General features: G+C 32.2%; 2 protein-coding genes across 2 annotated transcripts; one reads left to right on the plus strand and one right to left on the minus strand.

The window, feature by feature from the left end:
- The first annotated feature begins 1,282 nt into the window (after positions 1–1,282).
- Positions 1,283–7,444, plus strand: LOC130828376 (amino acid permease 3-like). The gene is made up of 7 exons (XM_057694341.1): positions 1,283–1,421; positions 2,695–2,809; positions 3,743–3,976; positions 4,198–4,291; positions 5,061–5,275; positions 5,704–5,843; positions 6,539–7,444. The coding sequence occupies exons 1-7, from the start codon at positions 1,416–1,418 to the stop codon at positions 7,190–7,192; spliced, it is 1,458 nt and encodes a 485-aa protein (XP_057550324.1). The 5' UTR covers positions 1,283–1,415; the 3' UTR covers positions 7,193–7,444.
- A 2,471-nt stretch (positions 7,445–9,915) lies between these two features.
- LOC130828377 (auxilin-related protein 2-like) lies at positions 9,916–19,047 on the minus strand. The gene is made up of 8 exons (XM_057694342.1): positions 18,157–19,047; positions 14,848–16,429; positions 14,631–14,760; positions 14,409–14,506; positions 13,983–14,048; positions 12,967–13,056; positions 10,602–10,778; positions 9,916–10,477 (listed from the first exon to the last, which is right to left on the minus strand). The coding sequence occupies exons 1-8, from the start codon at positions 18,759–18,761 to the stop codon at positions 10,439–10,441; spliced, it is 2,787 nt and encodes a 928-aa protein (XP_057550325.1). The 5' UTR covers positions 18,762–19,047; the 3' UTR covers positions 9,916–10,438.
- Between the last annotated feature and the right edge of the window lie 3,454 nt (positions 19,048–22,501).

A 22,501-nucleotide genomic window follows, 5' to 3' on the forward strand; every position in this document is an offset into this window, starting at 1 on the left:
AGAGTACTGTTCTTTTGCCATCTCTCTATCCCTCCTCAGGTCCCTCCCCTTAGCCTACCCTATTCCCAAAAAGATGTTGAACTAACATCGACTATTTAAATATGTACAAGTTCAAATGTAAAAAATTTGTTATGACAATTTGCATGAAAATTAAACTGAAAATTAATTAAGATTATACATAGATTTAATGCAATTTACTAACATTGTGTTAGTTATGTCCACAAGCAAAGTGGGAACAACTTTTAGTAATATATAAGGAGAAAATCAAATATAGAATTATACACGTCAAAGGTTATGAGGGGTTTATATAAGACCCCTAAAAACCCTAATCAAAATAGTACTATAGAAAACTAAATCAAAATATGGCTCTAGAAACCTAGTAGAATAGGACTAATACTAGGTCTATAATAGATCAGTCAAACATATATGAAAACTAATAACAAAAACAATCAAATTTATATAGAAAACCCTTATAGATTCAGCCTCCAAACATTTGCAAACCGAGTACATGAAAATACAACTGACATCATCACATCTTTGTTAGGGCTCAAAGAGGCCTATCCCCTACATAATTTTTTGGTTCATATTATAAAACCAAAATATTATCTAATTTATGCAATAAATATATGTGATTTAGTGGATAAAAAATTAAATTATATATAAGAGATTGAAAGTTTGAATCTTAACAATAATATTGATCCCTCTAACATATAGCCCAAAATCTAGAGGCATACGTTGACTTTATTTGACTCTCTTATATACTATTAATTAAATTAATCATCCTGAAAATGGATGATACTTTATATGCATGCTAACATTTTATTGGCTAAATTTTTTTGTCTTAAGCAAAACATAGCTCCTATCTTGGATTACAATTGGAGTTTGAAGTAAGAAGGATCATCACCAACAAATTAAAGGTATCATATTTAGACAATAACATTAAATATTTAGCAAGACAATGATGAGACCAGTAGACATTTTAATTTCTTTTCAAAGGTATAATTCTCTAACATGCTACATTTATATTAAAAAAATAAATAGATACTCAAATTCAAATAAATTACATCAAATAAAATATATAATATTCATGAAGCATTTATTCTCTTACAATAAGGATGGAGGAGAAGCAATCCACGTGAGAATGCATGAAAAAAGTTGATCAAATAGTAGTACAATATTTTTATACTACTATTATTTTCCTACAAAATGTTTTATAAATATTAATTTTCAATTTTATTTTATAATAATAATATTCATTTATGCTCCTTTTGGACCTTATATAAAGCACTGAAAATCATACCCAAGAGAGTGCAGCAATTGCCCTCTAAACCCATCATAAGTTCAACAACCTACTCTCTTTTGTTCAAGAAAATCCTCAATTTAGAGGGGGATATTGGAAAATCTATATAAAAAAAATGACGGTAAGAATTTCATAATTATATTTTTATTATGGTTTTTTTTTTTTTTTTTTAGCTTGTGTGGAATTAATTTTAAGTTCAAATAATGTTGCTCATTCTTCTCTTTGAATTTATCAAAAACGCTTTATAAATATCAAGGGAAATTCAAAATGAGAGAAAAATTCAAACCTTTACTCTTAGAAATAAGTATAAGGAAATCAAAACACATTTCTATTAATATTTTGGTTGATAATAATAAATTTAATGGTATTTCTTGTTTTAATTTCCTCCTTTAACTAGACATAACCATCTATTTACAAGTGAAAACGAACTAGCTACCGCGTATCATATGCTGCGGTTCAAATAATAACGAAACATAAAAGTAATTGAGCAAATTAAGAAAAAGAAAAAGAGAGTCTAAATTAATTGGTTGACTTGATACAATGATCAACGTTGCACATAAAAATTATAATAATGTTACTGAAATGGATTGATCTTGTCTCGGTTTTTTCCCATAATCAAGATTCTGAAATTAATTCTCACCTAGTCATTCTCTTCTCTTAACCTACTCTATAATCTAAATTAATAATAATATTGGTTTATGCTTCACAAATAAATTCAATTATTTAAGAAAATTATTCTTCATGGAAATTTCAAGTCAATTTTAGTCCAACCGCTTTCTATGATTTCGTTTTCAATTTATTTCTTCAATCTAAAATTTTTCTTTATTTATTTTTACTTTTCCAAAGATGAAGGAATTTTTTTATCTTTCCTTGATATTAGTATTTTATTCCATTGAAGTACTTTTTGGCATAGAACATATTGGGGATTACTTTTAATATTTATTTATTCCTCAATTAAAATAAAAATGGGACAATACAAAAATATAAAAAATTGAAATTGGATCTAATAATTCCAATTTGGAAACTAGTCAAAAGTTTTTAGTGGGTAGGGTCAGATAAGAGCATTATGAATGAGATTCCTAGCATGTTCATGTACTTGGTGCATATGTTCATAACAACCTTATTTATACCCTTTTACCATTTACCCTTTTTAGTTCATACTTCCTAGTTAGCTTTTGTGTTAGTGTAACTTAGTTTAAGTACCATTCCCTAATTTGTTAGACCATTTGGTATAAAATTAGGCGTTTAATGCATTTATTACCTACACAAAGTATACTAATAAATTAATTCACACAATCCATAAGCTTATTTTGACCTAATTATATTAGGTATTAATTTAGTGTTATATAGAAGTATATCACATACTTATACTTTGTTCTTGATTCCAATACAAGATGGGTGATGGTGCTGCCAAATTAAACAATCACCAAGTCTTTGATGTCTCCATTGGCATGCCTGGACAAAATCCTTCTACATGTTTTGACGATGATGGTCGTCCCAAGAGAACAGGTGCTTAATTCTTTATTTCACTTTAAGTATCTGTGAAGCAAAAACTTTTTTTAAACATAAATATTTAAGTCAGTATTTTAAAGTATGTCTTATTTAAACATTCGCTTTTTTGTTGTATTAGCCGTCATATCGAATTTGAGTTTGAATTATAGCATAATACACTAAAATGCATAATTTATTGCATGATCAAAGGTCAATATAAAAAACTTTTTTATTATAATAAGAATAAGATTGAGTACACCGATCTAAATTTCTAAACCTACCTAGGTGAGAATCACTTACACTCTGTTTGGATAGAGAAAAATAAAGGGAAAGAAAGGAAATAAATTTGGAAGGATAGATGACGCCTTGTTTGGATAAGAAAAAGAGAGGGGAGAGATTTGGAGGGGGGAGTTTGGAGGGAAAATATAAACAACTATTGTTAAGAACACACTCTCTAAAATGGAAACATTCGAAGAAAACACTCATTTTCCTTCCTTTTCCCTTTGCTTTCCTTCTAACTTAACGGACTACACTCTCCCTTCTTACCCCTCCCACTCCTTTCTCTTCCTTCCCTTTCCATTCCCTTCCTTTCTTTTTTCTTTTAATTTGCTATCCAAACATAATGTTGATGACAATTACTTAATGTTGATAGACTATATAACATATCATGGCACTTGAACCATCGGTCTAAACTTTTGAGGGAATAGATTATTTGACATATTATCAACTATCAAAAGACGACGTGACACAAAGTCGCACTCTTTTATCTCTAATAATGACATATTTTGCGTCAAATGTAAGATAGACCTGTTTTCAATCTCTTGTATAAAGACTTCAACCATCAGCTAAATCGTTATATGTAATGTAAATCGTTATATGTAATGTAAAGACATGATATTATCATTGTATAATGCTCCTATATTAATATTGGAACAAACTTTTTTGTAATAGGAACTGTTTGGACTGCAAGTGCACATATTATAACAGCAGTAATAGGATCAGGAGTGTTGTCCTTAGCATGGGCTATAGCTCAGCTAGGTTGGATTGCTGGTCCAGCAGTTATGTTCTTATTTTCCTTTGTAATTTACTACACTTCCACACTTCTTGCTGATTGTTACCGTTCTGGTGATCCTATTTCTGGCAAGAGAAATTATACTTACATGGATGCTGTTAGATCAAATCTTGGTAAAACTTTTATCCTATTTAATTATCAGTTACTGAGTATACTATTGTTTTTTATTATAAAGTAGTCTGGAGAAAGTGAATTTACTTACTTTCTAACGGAGACAAGACTGAATTCTCCTAATATAATATATGTCTTGATTATATTATATTGAATATGGGCAAAAGAAAAAAAATTACAATACTAATATGTGATTATTTTTGATATTTATGTATTTTTATAGGTGGTGCAAAGGTTAAATTTTGTGGAATAATTCAGTATGTGAATCTCTTTGGAGTTGCTATAGGATACACAATTGCAGCTTCTATCAGCATGATGTGAGTTGCCTTTTTTGGTTTTTTATCTTGGTGTTTGGAACAATTTGGAGATTTTAGTAAATAATAATTAAGAATAGATTTTTGATGGACAGGGGAGAATCTATGCTTAGGCATGTTTAGGTTATGTCTCACATTATTTTATTTGATTAAAATCCTGTTAATGTTGAATTATATTATGTAATATTATAGTCAAAAAAATTAAAAGTTTAGTTGCCTATTAATCTTATATGTTAGTCAACTCCTCTTTAGGTCTTAAATATGAAATGACATATAGGTTATACTTCAACACCCCTCACATATGGGCCTTTTTATAATTGTGGAGAAACATCCTTTTTTTTTCAAAGACTCGGGTTTTTTGTGAAAGGCAAAGAATTTTTTTGTTTCTAGTTGACCGATAACTATCGGCTTTTATAGCATGATAAATGTATTACAAGGCTTGTACATAACAAAACCGGCCTATTGGTAGTAGGAATATTAGTAGCTCATCAACTTTGTATGTTAGTTGAGAATCATGGGTTAGCGTAGAGGTTGAGGTTTTCCTTTTCACCCTTATATCAGGCATTTGATTTTCACTTTACGGAAATGATCATCTTCCTCTCGCGTGTAGGGATTCTCCAGCTTACCCCAAATTAAAAAAAAAATTATATTTTAGTCGATCTCTTTCTAACTTTTAAGATATAAGATCACATACCAGCTATGCTCCAATATTTGGCTCAATACTAGTATCTTGAATTCGCCATGTTAATGGGTACTAATATTTTTTATGCAGGGCAGTCAAAAGATCAAACTGTTTCCATAAAAGTGGAGGGAAAAACCCATGTCACATGTCAAGCAATCCATATATGATTGGTTTTGGAATTGCAGAAATCTTATTTTCTCAAATTCCTGATTTTGATCAAATATGGTGGCTATCAATTGTTGCAGCAGTCATGTCTTTCACTTACTCTTCCATTGGTCTTGCTCTAGGAATTGTTCAAGTTGCAGGTTCATTTCATATATATTCTTCTTTTAATCATAAGGAGCGTTTGGTTCATGGCTTTTTCTTACCTTTTTAATTGGCTTTTTGCTTTTTGGTTGGTCAAAATAGCCAAAAGAATATTTAATAAATGGCTTTCAAGCCAACTGAAAAGCCGACATTTAAGCCAACATAAAAACTACTCCTGTTAACTTTTTTTTGCTCGCTTTTGGCTTTTAAGCCAAAATAAACAGTGAATACCTAAATATACCAAATATCTACATAAATAGCTACCTTTCTCAGTCAGCTTAAGAGCCAACAAACAGTCAATATTTTCAGCTGGTCAAACAAGTCAATTAAAAAAGCCAACGGTCAACAGCCAATTGCCAAACACTCCACAATTTCAGCTGTCTGTCTAAACTATATTGTATAATCTCTAATATGGTATGTTCAACAGCTAACAAGACATTCAAGGGTAGTTTCACTGGGATCAGCATAGGATCAGTTACTGAAACACAAAAGATATGGAGGAGCTTCCAAGCCCTTGGTGATATAGCCTTTGCTTATTCTTTCTCCATCATTCTTATAGAAATACAGGTACATATTCTCAACGCATACATCCTTTGGGATGGTAGGATTATAATTTTTTTTACGGATCTCCGCATCTGCCTAATCAGGGTGCATGACTATAAATCAGTAGATAATGAATGAATATGACAATGAAAAGCCTCCCTACTACTTGCTAGGCTTCTATGAGTAGTGGGTATTGGGTTTGTGGATGTAAGGTCTTACCCGTCAGATATCCACCCATCACGCACCATACCCACCCAACCCATGTCCAAAGTTTAAAGATACTATCTTAAAATAAATTTCTAAGGAATTATGATTATATAGGGCTCATGATCTTTCTAGAGTTAGGGACTCTTGGCCGCGCTTTTCTTTATGAGTATGAGTTGCCGCCTTCCTTCTCTCTCCAAACTCTGCTCATAGTTTTCTATGGGTGGAATACACTGGGTATGATGATAATGTTGAGGACTCATGTAACATGAGTACATGTTGGGTATATTTGTAAAATATAACCAATCGGCCATAGTGTATATAGGGATGGAGTTGAATATGCATATACCCAGATGCGTAGGCGTTGGTATAAAAATATTATTTACCTGTCATGAGTAGAGGGTGGGTGATGGGTATGTAAATGTTACGTGGGTATGGGCATGAAACTATGGGAGTAATGCTAATATAAGCATTGATTGTGAAAAATCTAACATAAGTATTGTTTGGCATATTAGGACACAGTGAGATCACCTCCAGCAGAATCGAAAACAATGAAGAAAGCATCATTCATAAGCATAGCAGTGACAACAGTATTTTACATGCTGTGTGGGTGTATGGGATACGCTGCATTTGGTGATGATGCACCAGGAAATTTACTTACAGGTTTCGGTTTCTACAACCCATTCTGGCTGCTTGACATAGCCAATGTAGCAATAGTAATCCACTTAGTAGGAGCATACCAAGTTTATTGTCAACCTCTGTTTGCATTCATTGAAAAATGGGCATCCCAAACATGGCCCGATAGCGATTTCATCACAAATGAAATCAAACTAAAAGTACCGGGTTTTAGGCCTTACAATCTAAATCTGTTTCGGCTGGTATGGAGAACAAGTTTTGTTATTGCAACGACTCTTATATCGATGCTCCTTCCTTTCTTCAATGACATCGTAGGACTCCTTGGAGCACTCGGGTTTTGGCCTTTAACAGTTTATTTTCCGATTGAAATGTACATCAAACAAAAGAAGGTACCGAAGTGGAGTACAAAATGGATATGTCTCCAAATGTTGAGTATGGCATGTCTAGTGATTTCGATTGCTGCTGCAGCTGGATCTATAGCCGGAGTTGTTCTAGATCTTAAGGTGTATCGTCCTTTCAAAACTAGCTATTAAATCGGTATGATTCCTTGGACCGATTCATGTAGGAGAGTAGTTTATGAATTTGTATTTCAATGTCCATGGATGAAACATGAAGTTCATGGATGGTACAGTTGTGTTTTTTCCTTGTTTACTTCTCTTGTTCATGTTGTAAGTTGTAACAAAGCTTGTTATGTTCCTAAGAAGGAACTTTTATGTGTATTAAGTTTAATCTTAGTCTTGTAATTGATTATGAATTGAGTATTCATTACTCTATTATTTTGTTAATCATTTACAATTAGTTATTTGTTTATTCCAAACTTGTTTATATAATAAATAATAATAATAATAATATTATTTTAATAATAATAATAATAATAATAATAATAATAATAATAATAATAATAGTAGTAGGAAGAAGAAGAGAAGAAGAATCACTTTGTTTTATTTTAACCAAAACTGTAAGTATTTTCTAGCTAAATTATAACAAACAAATTGAAATAGACTAAAGTAATAATAATAATAATAATAATAATAATAATAATAATAATAGTAGTAGTAGTAGTAGGAAGAAGATGAGAAGAAGAATCACTTTGTTTTATTTTAACCAAAATTATAAGTACAGACTAGAATTAGAATAATAATAATAATAATAATAATAATAATAATAATAATAATAATAATAATAAGTTTAACAAAGGAAAGAGAATAAATTGTAGATTTTAGTGGACTATCTTAATGGACTCATAATAAAACAAAAATAGAGTAAATTTTGTGGGGTAGACTAGAAAAAGTACTCCCTTTCAATAATTAAATGTTCCATTTGTTTTTTTTTTCATTATTTTCAATCACTCTTAATTTATATTTTATTCCCAATTTAAGTTAAAATATACTCCCTCCGTTCCTTTTTGTTTTTCCACATTACTAAAACGGGTAGTTCCATAAGTTTTTCCACTTTAGAATACTTTCCATTTTTGGAAAGTTTTTTTCCCATTTATACCCCTCAAATACCCTCTTTTACCCTAAATAATTATTTTCTCTCTCATACTTTCAATACAATCATTACTTCACACTACTATTTAATTAAAATAATACCCACTACAACCTCATACTTCCAATACAATCATTACTTCCCACTATTATATAATTAAAATAATACCCACTACCACCAAAGATTCTATTTTTCTTAATTCCCGTGAAATACCCAAAGTGGAAAAACAAATAGGAACGGATGGAGTAACTAAATATACAATTTTATTTAATTCGTCTCAATCTATTTAAAAATTTTTTATACTTTTTCAACCAAGCATAATAAGAGAAATCTAAGATTAAAATATTACATCGATAAATGTATTAAATTAAATGAGACATTTAATTAAAATAACAATTAAAAAGAAAAATATAATAATAATTCCAAATTGGTGTCGTGCTTGACAGATCGTGCCTTAACAAAATGTTTGCCAAGACTCCTTGTCCTTAAATAAACAAAAGCCTTGATTGAATCACCAAAAGACACATTACACATACCATTAAAAATTTTCAAATTCAAACGAAGATTAAAAGGGAAAGCAAATTTCCATCCTATCACTATCAACTTATCAAGTACTTTATATTCCTTTTGTCACCTTTGACATCAAATGATACTGAATACTGATTCCCAACCAAGTACAAAGTGTAAATTATGAAAATAATATATTTTGAATTGTATACATTTTTCATTTTAATTCGTCTAAAAAATATCTTATTTTTAATTTTTAAATATGATCTCACCAATCCACCATTTTCATCTTTTATATTTTCTTTATTATTTCTAAAATACTTAACTACTTATACGCATTATACCCAACTTTTTAATATACGTGTTATTTACAAATTAGGCAAAACTAAATGGGACCGAGGAGTATAACCCAATTGATGATCCACAGCATACCATTAAATATGCTCTTTTTCTGATTCCACCATATAGAAAAATCCTTGTTAAATCAAAAGGGTAAACAGATTCTCAAATGAGAAACCAATGGTTTTGGAATCTAATTGAGGGTTTCCATATTCAAATTTCCAACCAATAATATAACAGTTAATTGTGCACCACATGATTGTTTTTGATTCTACACCTTCTATGGTGCTTTCATTTTCATTACTTCCATGTTGTAAAGCCTAAAATAGAGGAAGTATCCAACTTTTCAAATCCTATAATATAGCCCAAATTTGTTATACATTTGCCAAGACCAAATTCTTCCTCTTTCTCCTCAAGTTTGATCCGATATAAAAACTGTGTAAACGTGAGTGTTTCTAAGTTGATAGTGTAACTAATGTGGTGGTAAACTATGTCAAGATCAAACATGTTTGAAACAATCCAAACCAAATTGAAATTGATCCGAACACATAAAATTAAAATCAACGAAAGTGTTCAAGAGGTTTAAGAAGAGATCTATCAAGATTAGTAAAATCACCTCAAAATAAAATGATGTTTGACAAATGACTGATTACTGATAGCTAATTTGACCAGCTGAATTTCTTATCTGGTTTAATCACCTGATTTGAACCCGCTACTATGATCACCTTGCTTAAAAACAACTTATTTACAGTAATAAGTTGTTTCAACTAGCTAATTTACTAAACATTAGCATTAGATGATTTAATTACCCAATCCTCTATTTAAATCAAAATAAGCTAAAATTGTTCAATAAATTCTCTTTGCCAAACACCAAAAGACAATTTTAAAGAAAATAATTATAAGAGAAAATTATGGTACGAGATAGTGCTCCAAACAACTTCCCTTAAATATCAAATACAATGAATCTTATCCACAGTGCTTCACAAAAAGTCATCATACTATCAAAATTCACAATCATGGTTTGAGTAGTTATTTCTCATTATACATTGAATACTTGAAACAGATTAGCTTATACATTTTCAAAAAGTGCAAAAAGAATGGATACATGCAAACGCTGCATCGCAAAAGGGATGGCATTTGGCAATGAATATGACAATTGACAAGGATCACATGGGGTTGTTCACCCAAACATAGGCTATTCTACTACACATTCTAAGACAAACTTCAGAACCTGTTCCATCTGAATAATCACGAGCATTATGGGCGTTCACCCAAATTTCAAAACATCTCACCGACCATGGACCGAAAAACCCAAGCCAGCCGAGCAGCAACTCCATGGAGATTGAAACAGGAAAATCATTTCCCGAATAGATCACACTTGCAAAAAGGAGTGAAAAATATGCCAAACTAGACACATGTAAGCATATCAGAACGATAACATCTACTTAAAATAGCTCTTCTGAATTAAACTTGTTCCAGGCTTCCTGTTTAAAACCAAAAACAAGATATTTGAAGTTGCACAACATGAATGAGTCACTTATCTTTGATTCTATAAATAATAGAAGTATCAATTATGTGCCAGATAATTTATTTAGAAAAATTAAATACCTTCAACAGATCAAACACCTTCTCTGCGACATATTTTTGCTGTAAATTGGCACCCTTCTGTTGCACTTTGTCTGGATGAATGCACAGAGTTGCCTTTCGGTAAACTTTTTTGACTGCAGCACCCGTAATCAAGTCGGTCAAGGAAACAGGCTGCCAGCCACACTCAGGCCACAAAACCTAGTCAGAATTCAGAAAAATGAAAGCAATCAGCTGCGGGACACCACAGTTTACTAATGAATAAGTAAAAGCATAAATTCTCATTGCTGCAGCCTGCAGTTACATAATAAATGAGTGACGCAAAAAAAAAAAAAAAAAAAAAAAAAAAAAAAAAAAAACATATCCAACCACCTGGCAACCCTTTATACCAATAGAAGGGAAAAAGAAAACAGCTGCAGTAGCATAAATGATGAGCAGAATGGAAACAAACCACACTAACCATCACCAAATCCGACACATAAATACATCAAAGGTTCTGTTTCCTGTACCAAAACTGCACGAACATTGATGACAGAATATAGGAGGGGTTTGTAAACAAGGATTTACACCACTAATGACGGCTATAAATTAGATAACTTTCTGATACTACAATTAAGTCTGAGGGGTTAGGTGAAACCCAAAACAAGAAAAAGGGAACAAGCAAAATGGCTCAATATAACATCAGCTTCACACACCTAACTTTTCATGCTCCTGCAAATTTTCAAACAACAAGTTTCATCTAGTTAATCAGGTTTACCAATCAACAAAGCTTCAACCACATGCTCACATGAAAAGCACATACACATATTATCCCAGATAAAGTAGCCATTTAGAAAAGAAAATAGCAAAGCAGTTGCAAAGGTCGTCATCAAGCAGGCAGCAGGTTTCCAACAGATAAACCCCTTTTTTCTGAATGTTTTGGAAAAAGTGCAACAGTTTTTCCTACAGTAAATATGTATAGAACCTTCAAATGATAAGCCTAACAGATTGTAAAATGGAAACGTCTGCACTCATGACAAGCTCAATCTCGGCTAAAGCCTAGTGTTAGGTGAGCTACCCCCTCAAATTATCTTTTAAGCACAAAATCTATCAACCACTCATTTATCAGCATTACAACACTAGCAAAACTACGTCCATTATCGATGGGATCGAAAATTTATAATTAGTTAGTTTCGGATACAACAGACAATCATAGAATGGTTCATTAAATCATATGTGCTTCATAATCGAAGTTGTAGATGATTTTTGTTACCTAGGTTCAATCCAAAAACAACCTCTTTGTTATTATTAATAAGGCCAAGATTGCGTATATCCAACCCCGAATCCCAAACCCCAAATAAATTGAAACGTGTGCTTCATCAAAGATAAGCAAGATTTAACAAGCGCCAAATTCTCATAATTTCGTTTTTCCTTCATGGCTAAAACCGCTAAATGGTTAAAATGGCATTCCAGGATGTGAAAGTGAAAGAAAACCACCCCTTTTAGAGGGTTGTCAAGGATTATAATTTTCAATATAGGTTCATCATGGGTAATAAAACGTGTTTTGAATTTCTTCAAAAGCAATCAATAGAAGGCCATACGCACGGTATTATGCAATTCTTGAGTTAATACTTAGTGATTTCTGCGATTTCAATAGTACATCCTCTTTAGGATATACAAGACACAATACTATAACATAAATAAAAAATTTTGTTATTTGTAAATTCTGTTTATAAAGATGAGGCATTAGTTAAATTTAATATTCATAAAAAATTGAGTCACAATAAGAGTCTAAAATTCGAAATTTTAAAACGAATTAGGGAGGAAAGATCTACAATCCAACATATTTCTAAGAAATATGCATAATACATGAAACAACAGGAGGATGCGACGCACTGACTATGCACCTCAATCAAAAGGTGTGGCACAAAGAAAAAAGAAAACCTTCCAAAAAAATATTTAGTTTTTTGCTATCATACTTGAGCTTGAGCAAAGAATTTTGGCACAAAGCGACGTTGACAGCATGTCACATCCTTAGCCATATTCCCACAACAATGAAAGATAAACCCTATGGCCTATATGAACTTTTGGTAGGGAATGCAAGGAAATTGTAAGAGTGTCCTGCAACAAATAAGATGCGTGGAAGGAATTGAAGTGCGTCTATAATGGTTAATAGATTATGTGGAGACATTAGAAAAACCGATGGTTTCTACGTTAACAAGCGAACCAAATTTGTTGTAATTTTTTTATTATTATCATCTTCTTCAATAAGTAGCCTATCACCTAGTATAAATGATCAAGTTATTGATCACTTTGATTATTGATCAACAAAAGACACGATATTCCACCAAGTATTTAACCAAAATACGTGTCACAACTCATAATAAAAGAGAGCATAAAGTACACGCACATATTGCAGTGTTGACAGGAGAGCACGCAAGTTCCCCTCTTTCCCTGCCGCCCAACGTCTAATCTCAACATCAAGTGTTTCACCAATTCTCTGCAGTCAGTCAAACAAAAAACCTTAAGTCATAAGATATACATCAAATGAATATTATATTACATTAATAACTTCTGTAATATATTCGTATATCATTCAACAGTTTAAACAACTTGCAGCGAAATTCACCTAATCAAGGGTTTGCACAGGCACATAAGAATTGGACACCTAACAATTAACAAGCAAAAACAAAAGTTGAAGCTTCTAACCATATCTCAATCAATTAAGAACTAAAAAAATTTACAGAAATTATGGTACGTCGAATTCATATCCAAAGTCTATCCCATAGATAGTCATATTCGATACAAGGATAGTTATGTGTAGAGAGGGAAAAGGTAACAGTTTATTATGCTTCTGCGGAAAGGCCCTTAGAAATATTACTAAAAGTTCCTAATTTCACCATATATACCCGAACTGACACTCAGACACAGATTCAGATCTCAAGACGCCTAATTTTGGGCCTTCGCCGAAGAGAAGGAAATTATTTTATGGATACTTGAGAAAGACATGTGAACAAACAACGAGAAAGACAAGTAAATCCAAGTAACTTGGCCTTCAAATTTCAAAGCAAACAAAATTAATTATTCAAAAGCTCAAGCCAAAAATAAATATTTAAAGGAGTTTCCAGCGTGTGTCATACAGGAGGAATAAATTTACAGCAGGAAACTGAGCAAAACAATGATGATTTATTTACATCAAGCCTGTACTTTGATTCAAAGTGTTCCCAAAATAGGTAGAGATAGTGCAGACCTCTTATGGTAATGAGTAACCATAATAGCCAATAATAGCAATTTGGGACATTTGTGAATTCCACCCAAAAATAAAGAACATTATTTTCAAAGACGTAGCTTTGGTCGTGCCAGCAGCCAGAAAAAATGTGAAAAAGAATAGGTAGCATGAATACTTGACAAAGTAGCTCTACTTACATGTCTCTCAGCTTGTTCCCTTTGAGCCTCAAGATCTCGGGCATTCTTCTCAGCCAGCGCCTTTTGCTGAAATACAAGCACAAATTTAATTGAATTGATCCTTTGACAGTGTGATGCTATAAGTAAGACGACATCCAGAAATGACCAAACAGAAGGAACTTATACGGCAATATAAGGATTTGCAAGATTATACTTTTAAAATCAACATAAGTCCTAATTCTATGACTCTCATTCTCATTCGAAAGTGTACTATTTTCTTCTTAATTTACTCCAATTGCAATAATTTACTCCAACACTAGTGGATCTACAATTCCATGAACGGAAGTTAATCGCAGCAGCAAGTCATTTATTAACTATGCCTTGAAAGATTCAGTCCCTGTAAGATGTACATGAGCTTATAATTAGATGTGCGACAAAGACACATACAGCACGTTCTTGTGTCCTTTGATGGCGTTCCATTCGAGCACGCCGTCTATCTTCAGTTTCCCCTTCAACTTCTTGAAAATCGCCAGATGACGGGGGACCTTGTACAAGGAAGGCAAAGATAAGGAATAAGATATATAAGGATGGCACTTCATATATAAGAATAATAGCAAGAGCTGAATTTAAAATGATAAATAAGGAAAATTTGCATCTTCATTCTAATACCTCCAAAAATTGAACTTAGATCATCTACAATATTTGTTGATGAAGATGCTTTTCTCATGCTAGAGGAATTAACAGAGGTTCTAGTAGCCTGAGGAGCTGGTTTACTCTGGAACTGAGTTTCAAATGGATCCTGAAATTTGCATTTGAAATGTACATAAATAAATGTCAATTTTAATCTTCAAACAGAAGCCGAAAATAAAACATAATTGGTACACACAGATGAAGTAGCCCTAGGCCTTGGCGCACTGCTTGCTCGGCCCATGCTGAAGAAAGATTCAAGATCGTCATCATTCTTCTGTTGGTTTGATCTAGCGTTAGAGGCAGTTCTCTCACGTGCTTCTTTCTCCCGGGCTTCTTTCTCACGTGCTTCTTTCTCCCTTGCTTCAGCTTTGGCCTTTTCCCTTGCCTCAGCAGCAGCCTTTTCAGCTCTTTCCTTGGCTCCAGCAGCCGCTCTCTCCCGTGCCTCAGCCTGCACCCTCTGAACTGCAGCTCTTTCAGCGCGTTCTCGAGCTTCAGCTTGTGCTCGTTGAACAGCAACCCTTTCGGCCCTGGTACGAGCTTCAATAGCTGCTCTTTCTCGTGCTTCCTTGGCAGCCCTTTCAACAGCTTGCCTGGCAAGTTCCCTTTCTCTCTCAATTCTCCTCTTCTCTCTCTCTTTCTCCTCCCATTCTTTCTCAATACGCCTTCTCTCCTCTTCCTCCCTTCGCCTTCTTTCTTCATCTTCTCTTTCCTTTTGTTGTAATTCACGTTCCAAGCGTTCTTGATTTTCCCTGAATTCTCTCTCAGAAGGATCATAAGCAGGTGTCTCCTCTTTCTCCACTTGCACGGATTCTCTATTTTTAGAGGCCTTTGCATTTTCTCTCTCTCTTACTCCCCTTGCATGCCTAAATTTGGCTTCAGCCCTTTCCATCGCCTCCTTCATGGCCGCAGCAGATGCAGCAGCAACAGAATTGGAGTCATCAGAGCTTGCGTCCTCACTTCGTTTCGTTCCCATAGCGAATTCCTCCAGCTCGTCTATGGGAGATGCAAAAGAGCCCTTTGCCCCAGAAGGTGCTGATTTTGGACTCTGGAAATTTGGCACAGAAATAGGGTATGAATAGTCATTAACCTTCTTGTGTACGTTTGAAGCAGGAAAGTAACCAGATCCCTCTCTGGAAATATGTGTCGGTCTTGGAGGTGGCGGTCTTGAAGGCGGTGGAGCAGCGGTGGGTTGTGTAAAGAGAGGCACCTCTGATACAGAGAGCCATACATCCTCAGATGACCCCATATTCTCCTCAGAACTAGGAGATGCATGTCCATGAGAGTTTGGCTCCCTAAAGCTAGTGTTACCATGAACAGGAGAAGAAACGTTTGGTACAGACCGACTAGTTTCTACCGGCACTGAAGGCATCTCAAAGATACTTGGTTCTGGATGGTCCTCAGGCGATATCTTTTTCTCAAAACCTCTCTCGGGGATTTGAAAAGAAGACTTCTGGCTTGCATCTTCACTGACTGAGGTTCGTCTTCCAGAAACTCTGAATTCTGTCCCAAAAGGATTTGTATCCTTTTCTTTACCATCGATCTCAGCTGAAAATGCAGGCACGGAGTTGGAAAAGCTGCCAAGGGGATCTAAATCATCAAAGACTTCCCTATGTGAGTTGTCCGCTTTTTTTCTACCAGACTTGTTAAGATTACCAATATTTTCCAAAGGATCAGTAGTAGTCCCAATGGTTGAAGACACAGGAGGCGTGGTGGATTCTAGGACAACAAAAGGATCATCTATTACACTTGAAGCCTTTCTATTAGCATCTGACGAAGTCCTATATAGACAGAAAAGAGAAACCAGTAAACCATATGATTTCGAAAACATAATCCCAAAAATAAAATAAAAATGTCAACTAGTACTTTAGATAGACAAATCACAAATCTCGGAAGTAGAAGCAGAAGCAAGAAAAGGAAAAAGGATAGAGATGAATAATATCGTAAATCTAAAGTGAGTCAAACAACCAACTCAAGATTGTCTATACACACTAGACATTCTACTCTAATACCAAAAAATGAAAAACAAAACCAATGATAATGACAAAAAAATTAAGGCAATAATTAAAAACTTGTGTCAAAGATTAAAGCGAACTACACCATGAATGGAATGAGAACGTGTAGAGGAAAATACAAATACAAAAACAAAAGTAAAATAGGCGTGACATTAAATTAAGTATTAAAGCACATTACCCAAAACATCCCAAAAACATTTTATTAATTAGCTTACTTTCTAAATTAAAGGACTATTTTGTGATATGGCAACCTCTATTGAGAAACAAAAAAGGACAACCCACAACTCATAACAGCCAATTAAGATCTCCCATCCGTTTTCCTCCATTTCCTATATCCAAATTATGACAACTAGGCTAGCAAAAGAATATAACTCCAAAAAAAATCAACCCTATTGTTGCCTTCATAGTTCATACATACCCGACTTTTGATCTGAGCTGGAAAAAAAAAATGAGCAGTCCATTTCCTCTATATTAAAACTACACTAAAGGTAATACCCAAAAAACACCCCACTCAACTTTCACTTACATTATTAACCATTTTATCTTCCTTCCTCTCTAAATTTTGTTTTCTTTGCATTTTTCACTTAAAATTTCATCTTCTTTCCATTTTCTTCTTCTTACTCTCTAACTCCAGTATTCTTTACTTCCCTATTACTTTCTTCCCAATTTATTTGATTGACAGCTGACAAAGCACCAGTGAAAATGCTGCTGAAAAGCTCCAATGAAGGTTCACAGTGATAACAGTATTACAGAGGCACAAGACATCTGCAATTTGATTTCCTACAAGGCTCAATTTTTTTTTATTTTTGGATTTTGGTTGTTTCCAAGCTTAAAAGCAACAGTAAGCCATGTTTAGAAGTGCTTTTTTAACATGAAAGGGTTCTACCTTCCTCTGGGAGTCTCTAAACAGAATCGTTGCCGAACTGCCAAGTTCTCCATGCTAAATAGCCCTCTAAATCCCCCAAATAATAAGAGAACCCTAAATTTTTTCTAAAATGCAGCAAAATCAACTGTAATAAGCTGCTGCAATTAATGTTTCTCGTTTCCGGTTTCTTTCTCGTATCGAATTGAATTTCATGTCGTGTAACATTGGTCATAACCATCATCACATATTTATTTTCAGTTAGAACTATTGTAAAATTGTGAAGTATTATTTCAGTAGTATTCACATTGTAAAAAAAACTTGCTCTAAAATGCTACATTGATGATGACAAAGATATTTAAGAACAATTCACATTTTTTATAGAATGAATTTAGCTAAAGCAACTCATTATATGTATAAAAACCAAGTAATCTTTTAACACTCTCCTAATTACAATACTACATAACAAATCAATGATAACAACACAATAAATTCTCAAATACTAGCATGTTCAATAATAACACAGTTAAATCCAATTCAAGTATCAAACGCAGCAAACTGGATTATACTTCCAAACAAATGTATTGAATAAAATTCAAATCAAACAATCAAGACCTCAGCATAATTATACCTATTAGAAGAAGTGGTGCTCCCACTACCAAAGCCGGGCAACAAATCATCAAAGCTAGGAATAGTACCCTTATCATTTCCCTTCGAAACAGAACCTAATCCCACGGAACTTGAAGTTTGTTGTTCTTTCTTCCCCAAACCTCCCAACAAATCATCAAATGCATCCCTCTTCTTTGCAGAAGATGAAGAAAAAATATCATCATACTTCGTTGAGCTCGAAACGTCATCGTCATAAACTGGCTTGTCAAAAACAGGCAAGGACGAAAACCTCGACCCGGAATCTCCTCCGCCGCCTCCACCACCACCACCAAAAATTGAGTCCAAATTCACCGAACTATTAACCTTTGAAGAATTACTTTTATTAAACTTACTGTTAGGAAAAACATCGCCTAAATCAGCGAAATCATCAGAGTTCGCTTTGCGACTAGGTCGAAAAAGGGTTTCATGATCATCAAAAGGAGACGACGACGATTTAGAGCCTCCGATCTCGAAATTGAAAGCGGAATTTGAATTCAAAGAAGATGATTTAGGAGGTGCCATTGGAGCAGCTTTACCTTGAGGTTTGAAGCCATAATCGCTGGATAATAAACCTTGAAAATCGTTCATTATGTATAAATTTTGTTCCCTCTCGATCGATCTGAGGAGCTGATGAGAGAGAATAAGATCAATCGGAGGTCAAAAAATGGAGATTTTTCAGCTATAGCACATTGATTTGAAAAAGATGATGATCATGGAGGTTTTCTGGAGGAAATTTATTTATTTATTTATTTATATTATTATTACTAGTTACTAGATCTAATTTGGGTTGAAGAAGATAAAGAATAATGTGCCAAGAAATAATGAAAAGAAAAAGATTAAATTAATATTAAATTATTAGGAAATTTAATTTAATTGAACTGATCGTTAATTCAGTGAGGTTTTTTTAGGTCAATTAACACGACGCCTTTTAGTAAGAAAACACGGACGAGTGAATTAGACCCTTTCTCGTTGTACGTTTCCTTTTGTATATTTTCTTTGAAAATTGTTTTTTTTTAAGTTTTCTTTGAATTTTTTTTTTATTTCAAGGTGTGCTAGATTTTATTAGCGGATTGGTGGAAAAAATCATAAAACTAAACTTTTTATAATAAAAGATTATAAAAGTAAGCGTCTAAATAAAATATACAAATTGTTGTATGAGACAATCTCACCGAAAAACACACCTAATACATATGCTAAATAACTTATCTAATACTTTTTCCTATTCACTACAAGTGTCCTATTTGCTTTATGCGCTTTATCCAATGCACTTTTTCAATCCTTAATATCTCTAATTGTGCATAATTAAAAATTATGAAAAGTTAATATTAATAATTCTTGCATTGAGACAAATCAAACAAGTTCGCACTTGACTATGTTTTAACTTATAGATTAATAATAAAATACAAATTAAGAGTAAGAAATAAATAGTGTCCAAAAAGCATATGGGACACTTGTGGTGATAGAAGGGAGTACATACTATGAGATTATGAACTTTTTATTTAAGGTCGTTTCACCTAAAGACGATATCTCGTAAGAATAGCTCAACACAATATAATTACCAAAACACGAATTCTCACATGAGACGGTATCATGGTGAGACAATCTCTATTCTCACCAAGCGTTCCATTTGCTTTTTGGGTACTATTCATCTCTTACTCTTAATTTGCATTTTATTATTAATCTATAAGTTAAAATATAGTCAAGTGGGATCTTGTTTGATTCGTCTCAATGCAACGATTATTTTCATCAACTTTCTATAATTTTTAATTATGCACAATTAAAAATATTAAAAATTGAATACGTGCGTTGGATAGAGTGCATACAGCAAATGAGACACTTGTGGTGGATAGGATGGAGTATATCACAAATATATGAATCTTTTCCCAAAATATTGTAATTTAGGAAAATAATTCCCACTTTACGTCAAAGGGAAAAATAATTCCCTATTTACCGTCCACGTCAGAAAAATTTTTCAAAAAAAAAATACTCAGAGCAAACTGCCATCTTGGATGGCGTTTTGGTAATTTTACCAAACCGCTATCTGAGATAGCGGTTTGCTTTATTCTATAATTTAAAAAAAGCAACAAAAATGCTGAAAATGTGCGTTGGATAGAGTGCATAAAGCAAATGAGACACTAAAATGTGACTAAAATGTTAATCAATATTATTTTTCAATATGATTTCCAAAATAAAAGAAAATAATATTTAAATATAACAAAATTATTTTCCAAATTTGTTTAATAGTTGTAGAATAATATTATTCCTTAATTTATAGACCAGTGTATATTTTTGAATAATATTGTGAAATCTGTAGAATAATGTGACTAAAATGTTAATCAATATCATAAATTTAGCAAGTATGTTAAAAATGATACAATAAACTAATGAAGATTTTAAAATGTCGACTTTATAATAAAAAATCTCTCGCTCATATCATGTAATATCTTTTTTATTAGATTTATTTAATTGATTAATTACAAAAGATTTTAAAACTTTACCTTATTTACTACTAACTTTTTGGCATATACAATCATCTAAAATATGTAATATCTTTTAATTTCAATGGATTATCGAATAACATATTAATTATTTATGTGAATTATTAATTTTCATTAAAATAAATTTGTAATAAATTATTTATGTGAACATTTAAATTATTTTTATATTATTTTTATGTGTAGAAATCTTCTATTATTTTATGTAATTACTTATAAACTATACTCCCTCTTATTCATCATAAGTGTCTCATTTCTTTATTTCGTCAAGTCAACCTAAATGTCTTATTTTTATTTTGGGTATGTTACCTTTATTAATTTACCCTACTAAACTTAGCTTTTTCACACCTTTATACATACTAACGGACTAACCTCACTTTACCCCTATAAAAATTTAAAAAACACTATACTTTTTTTTTCACATGTGGTCCCATTTGACCACCAAAAAAATGGTGAAAAGTCAAATGGGACACATTGGGTGAATAGGAAGGAGTACTATTAAGTGCATAATTTTATGATTATGTTTTTTATAATAATATATTATTAATATAAATCTCAATTTAATAGTAATACTTTTACAGTTTTAAACAAATCAATTTGTAGTTTCAATATACTTGAGAACTTAAGAGTCATATAATAACTTAATTACACATATAAGATTACTAATTTTATATTCAAATAATTCATAAATCTATCTAGTATATAATAATGTAATATATATATATATATATATATATATATATATATATATATATATATATATAATAATATAATATATAAAATAAAGGAAAAATTATACTCTCTCCTATCCACTCCAACTTTCTCATTTGACTTTTCATACTTGTCGAGACAACCCTTAATATCTCAAACTATTCTTAAGATTAAGAGTAAAATACAAATTAAGAGTGATAAGTGAATAGTGCCCAAAAAAAAGGGACAATTAGGCTGAATAGGAGGTAGTAAGAAACTACTTAATCTATAGGTCTTTTGCAAAAAACTATCTTATGTATTTTTTTTGTTGCAAAAAATTACTGAATGTGATATATTTCTCTGCAAATGACTACCACTTAACATAATATGTTAATTGACCATTAAGTTTGAGTATTTGACCAATTTGAGAGGTTAAGTTGTCTATGTGGCAATATCTCATTGGTCCTTATATTGTTAAATAATTAAAAATTAAAACACATAAATTAACAAAATAAAAATAAAAGATATTTAACGTCATTTTTACTCATCATAACTATTTTTAAAAAAAAACGGACGTCTAAATTATCTTTATGGGGTAGCTTTTTCAAAAATGCGGTCGAAACAAGTACTTATTCGCCTATTATCCGATACGTGAACCGAAAAAGATATTTACGTATCGAATATGGATGATAATTTTTACCCATCGTTATGATGGGTAAAAATGACGTCAAATATTTTTTTCGGTTTACGTATCGGAAAATAGGCGAATAAGTACTTATTTCGACCAGATTTTTGAGAGGGTTACCCCATAAGGGTAATCGTGACGTTCGTTTTTTGAAAAAAAAATCATTATGATGGGTAAAAATGATGTCAAATATCTTTTTTTTTTATTTTGTTAATTCATGTGTTTTAATTTTAAATTATTTAAAAATACGAGGACTAATGCGATACTGCTACATAGACAACTTAACCTCTCAAATTGGTAAAACCCTCAAACTTAATGATCAATCAACGTTTTCCGTTAAGTGGTAGTCATTTGCAGAGAAATATATCACATCAGATAGTTTCTTATAATTTTTCTTAAAATAAATTATTTCCAATAATATTGATAATAATTTCTTATTCCTCATTTACTCTATCTAA

Source organism: Amaranthus tricolor, chromosome 12 (assembly GCF_026212465.1).
Source record: "Amaranthus tricolor cultivar Red isolate AtriRed21 chromosome 12, ASM2621246v1, whole genome shotgun sequence".
NCBI lineage: Eukaryota > Viridiplantae > Streptophyta > Magnoliopsida > Caryophyllales > Amaranthaceae > Amaranthus > Amaranthus tricolor.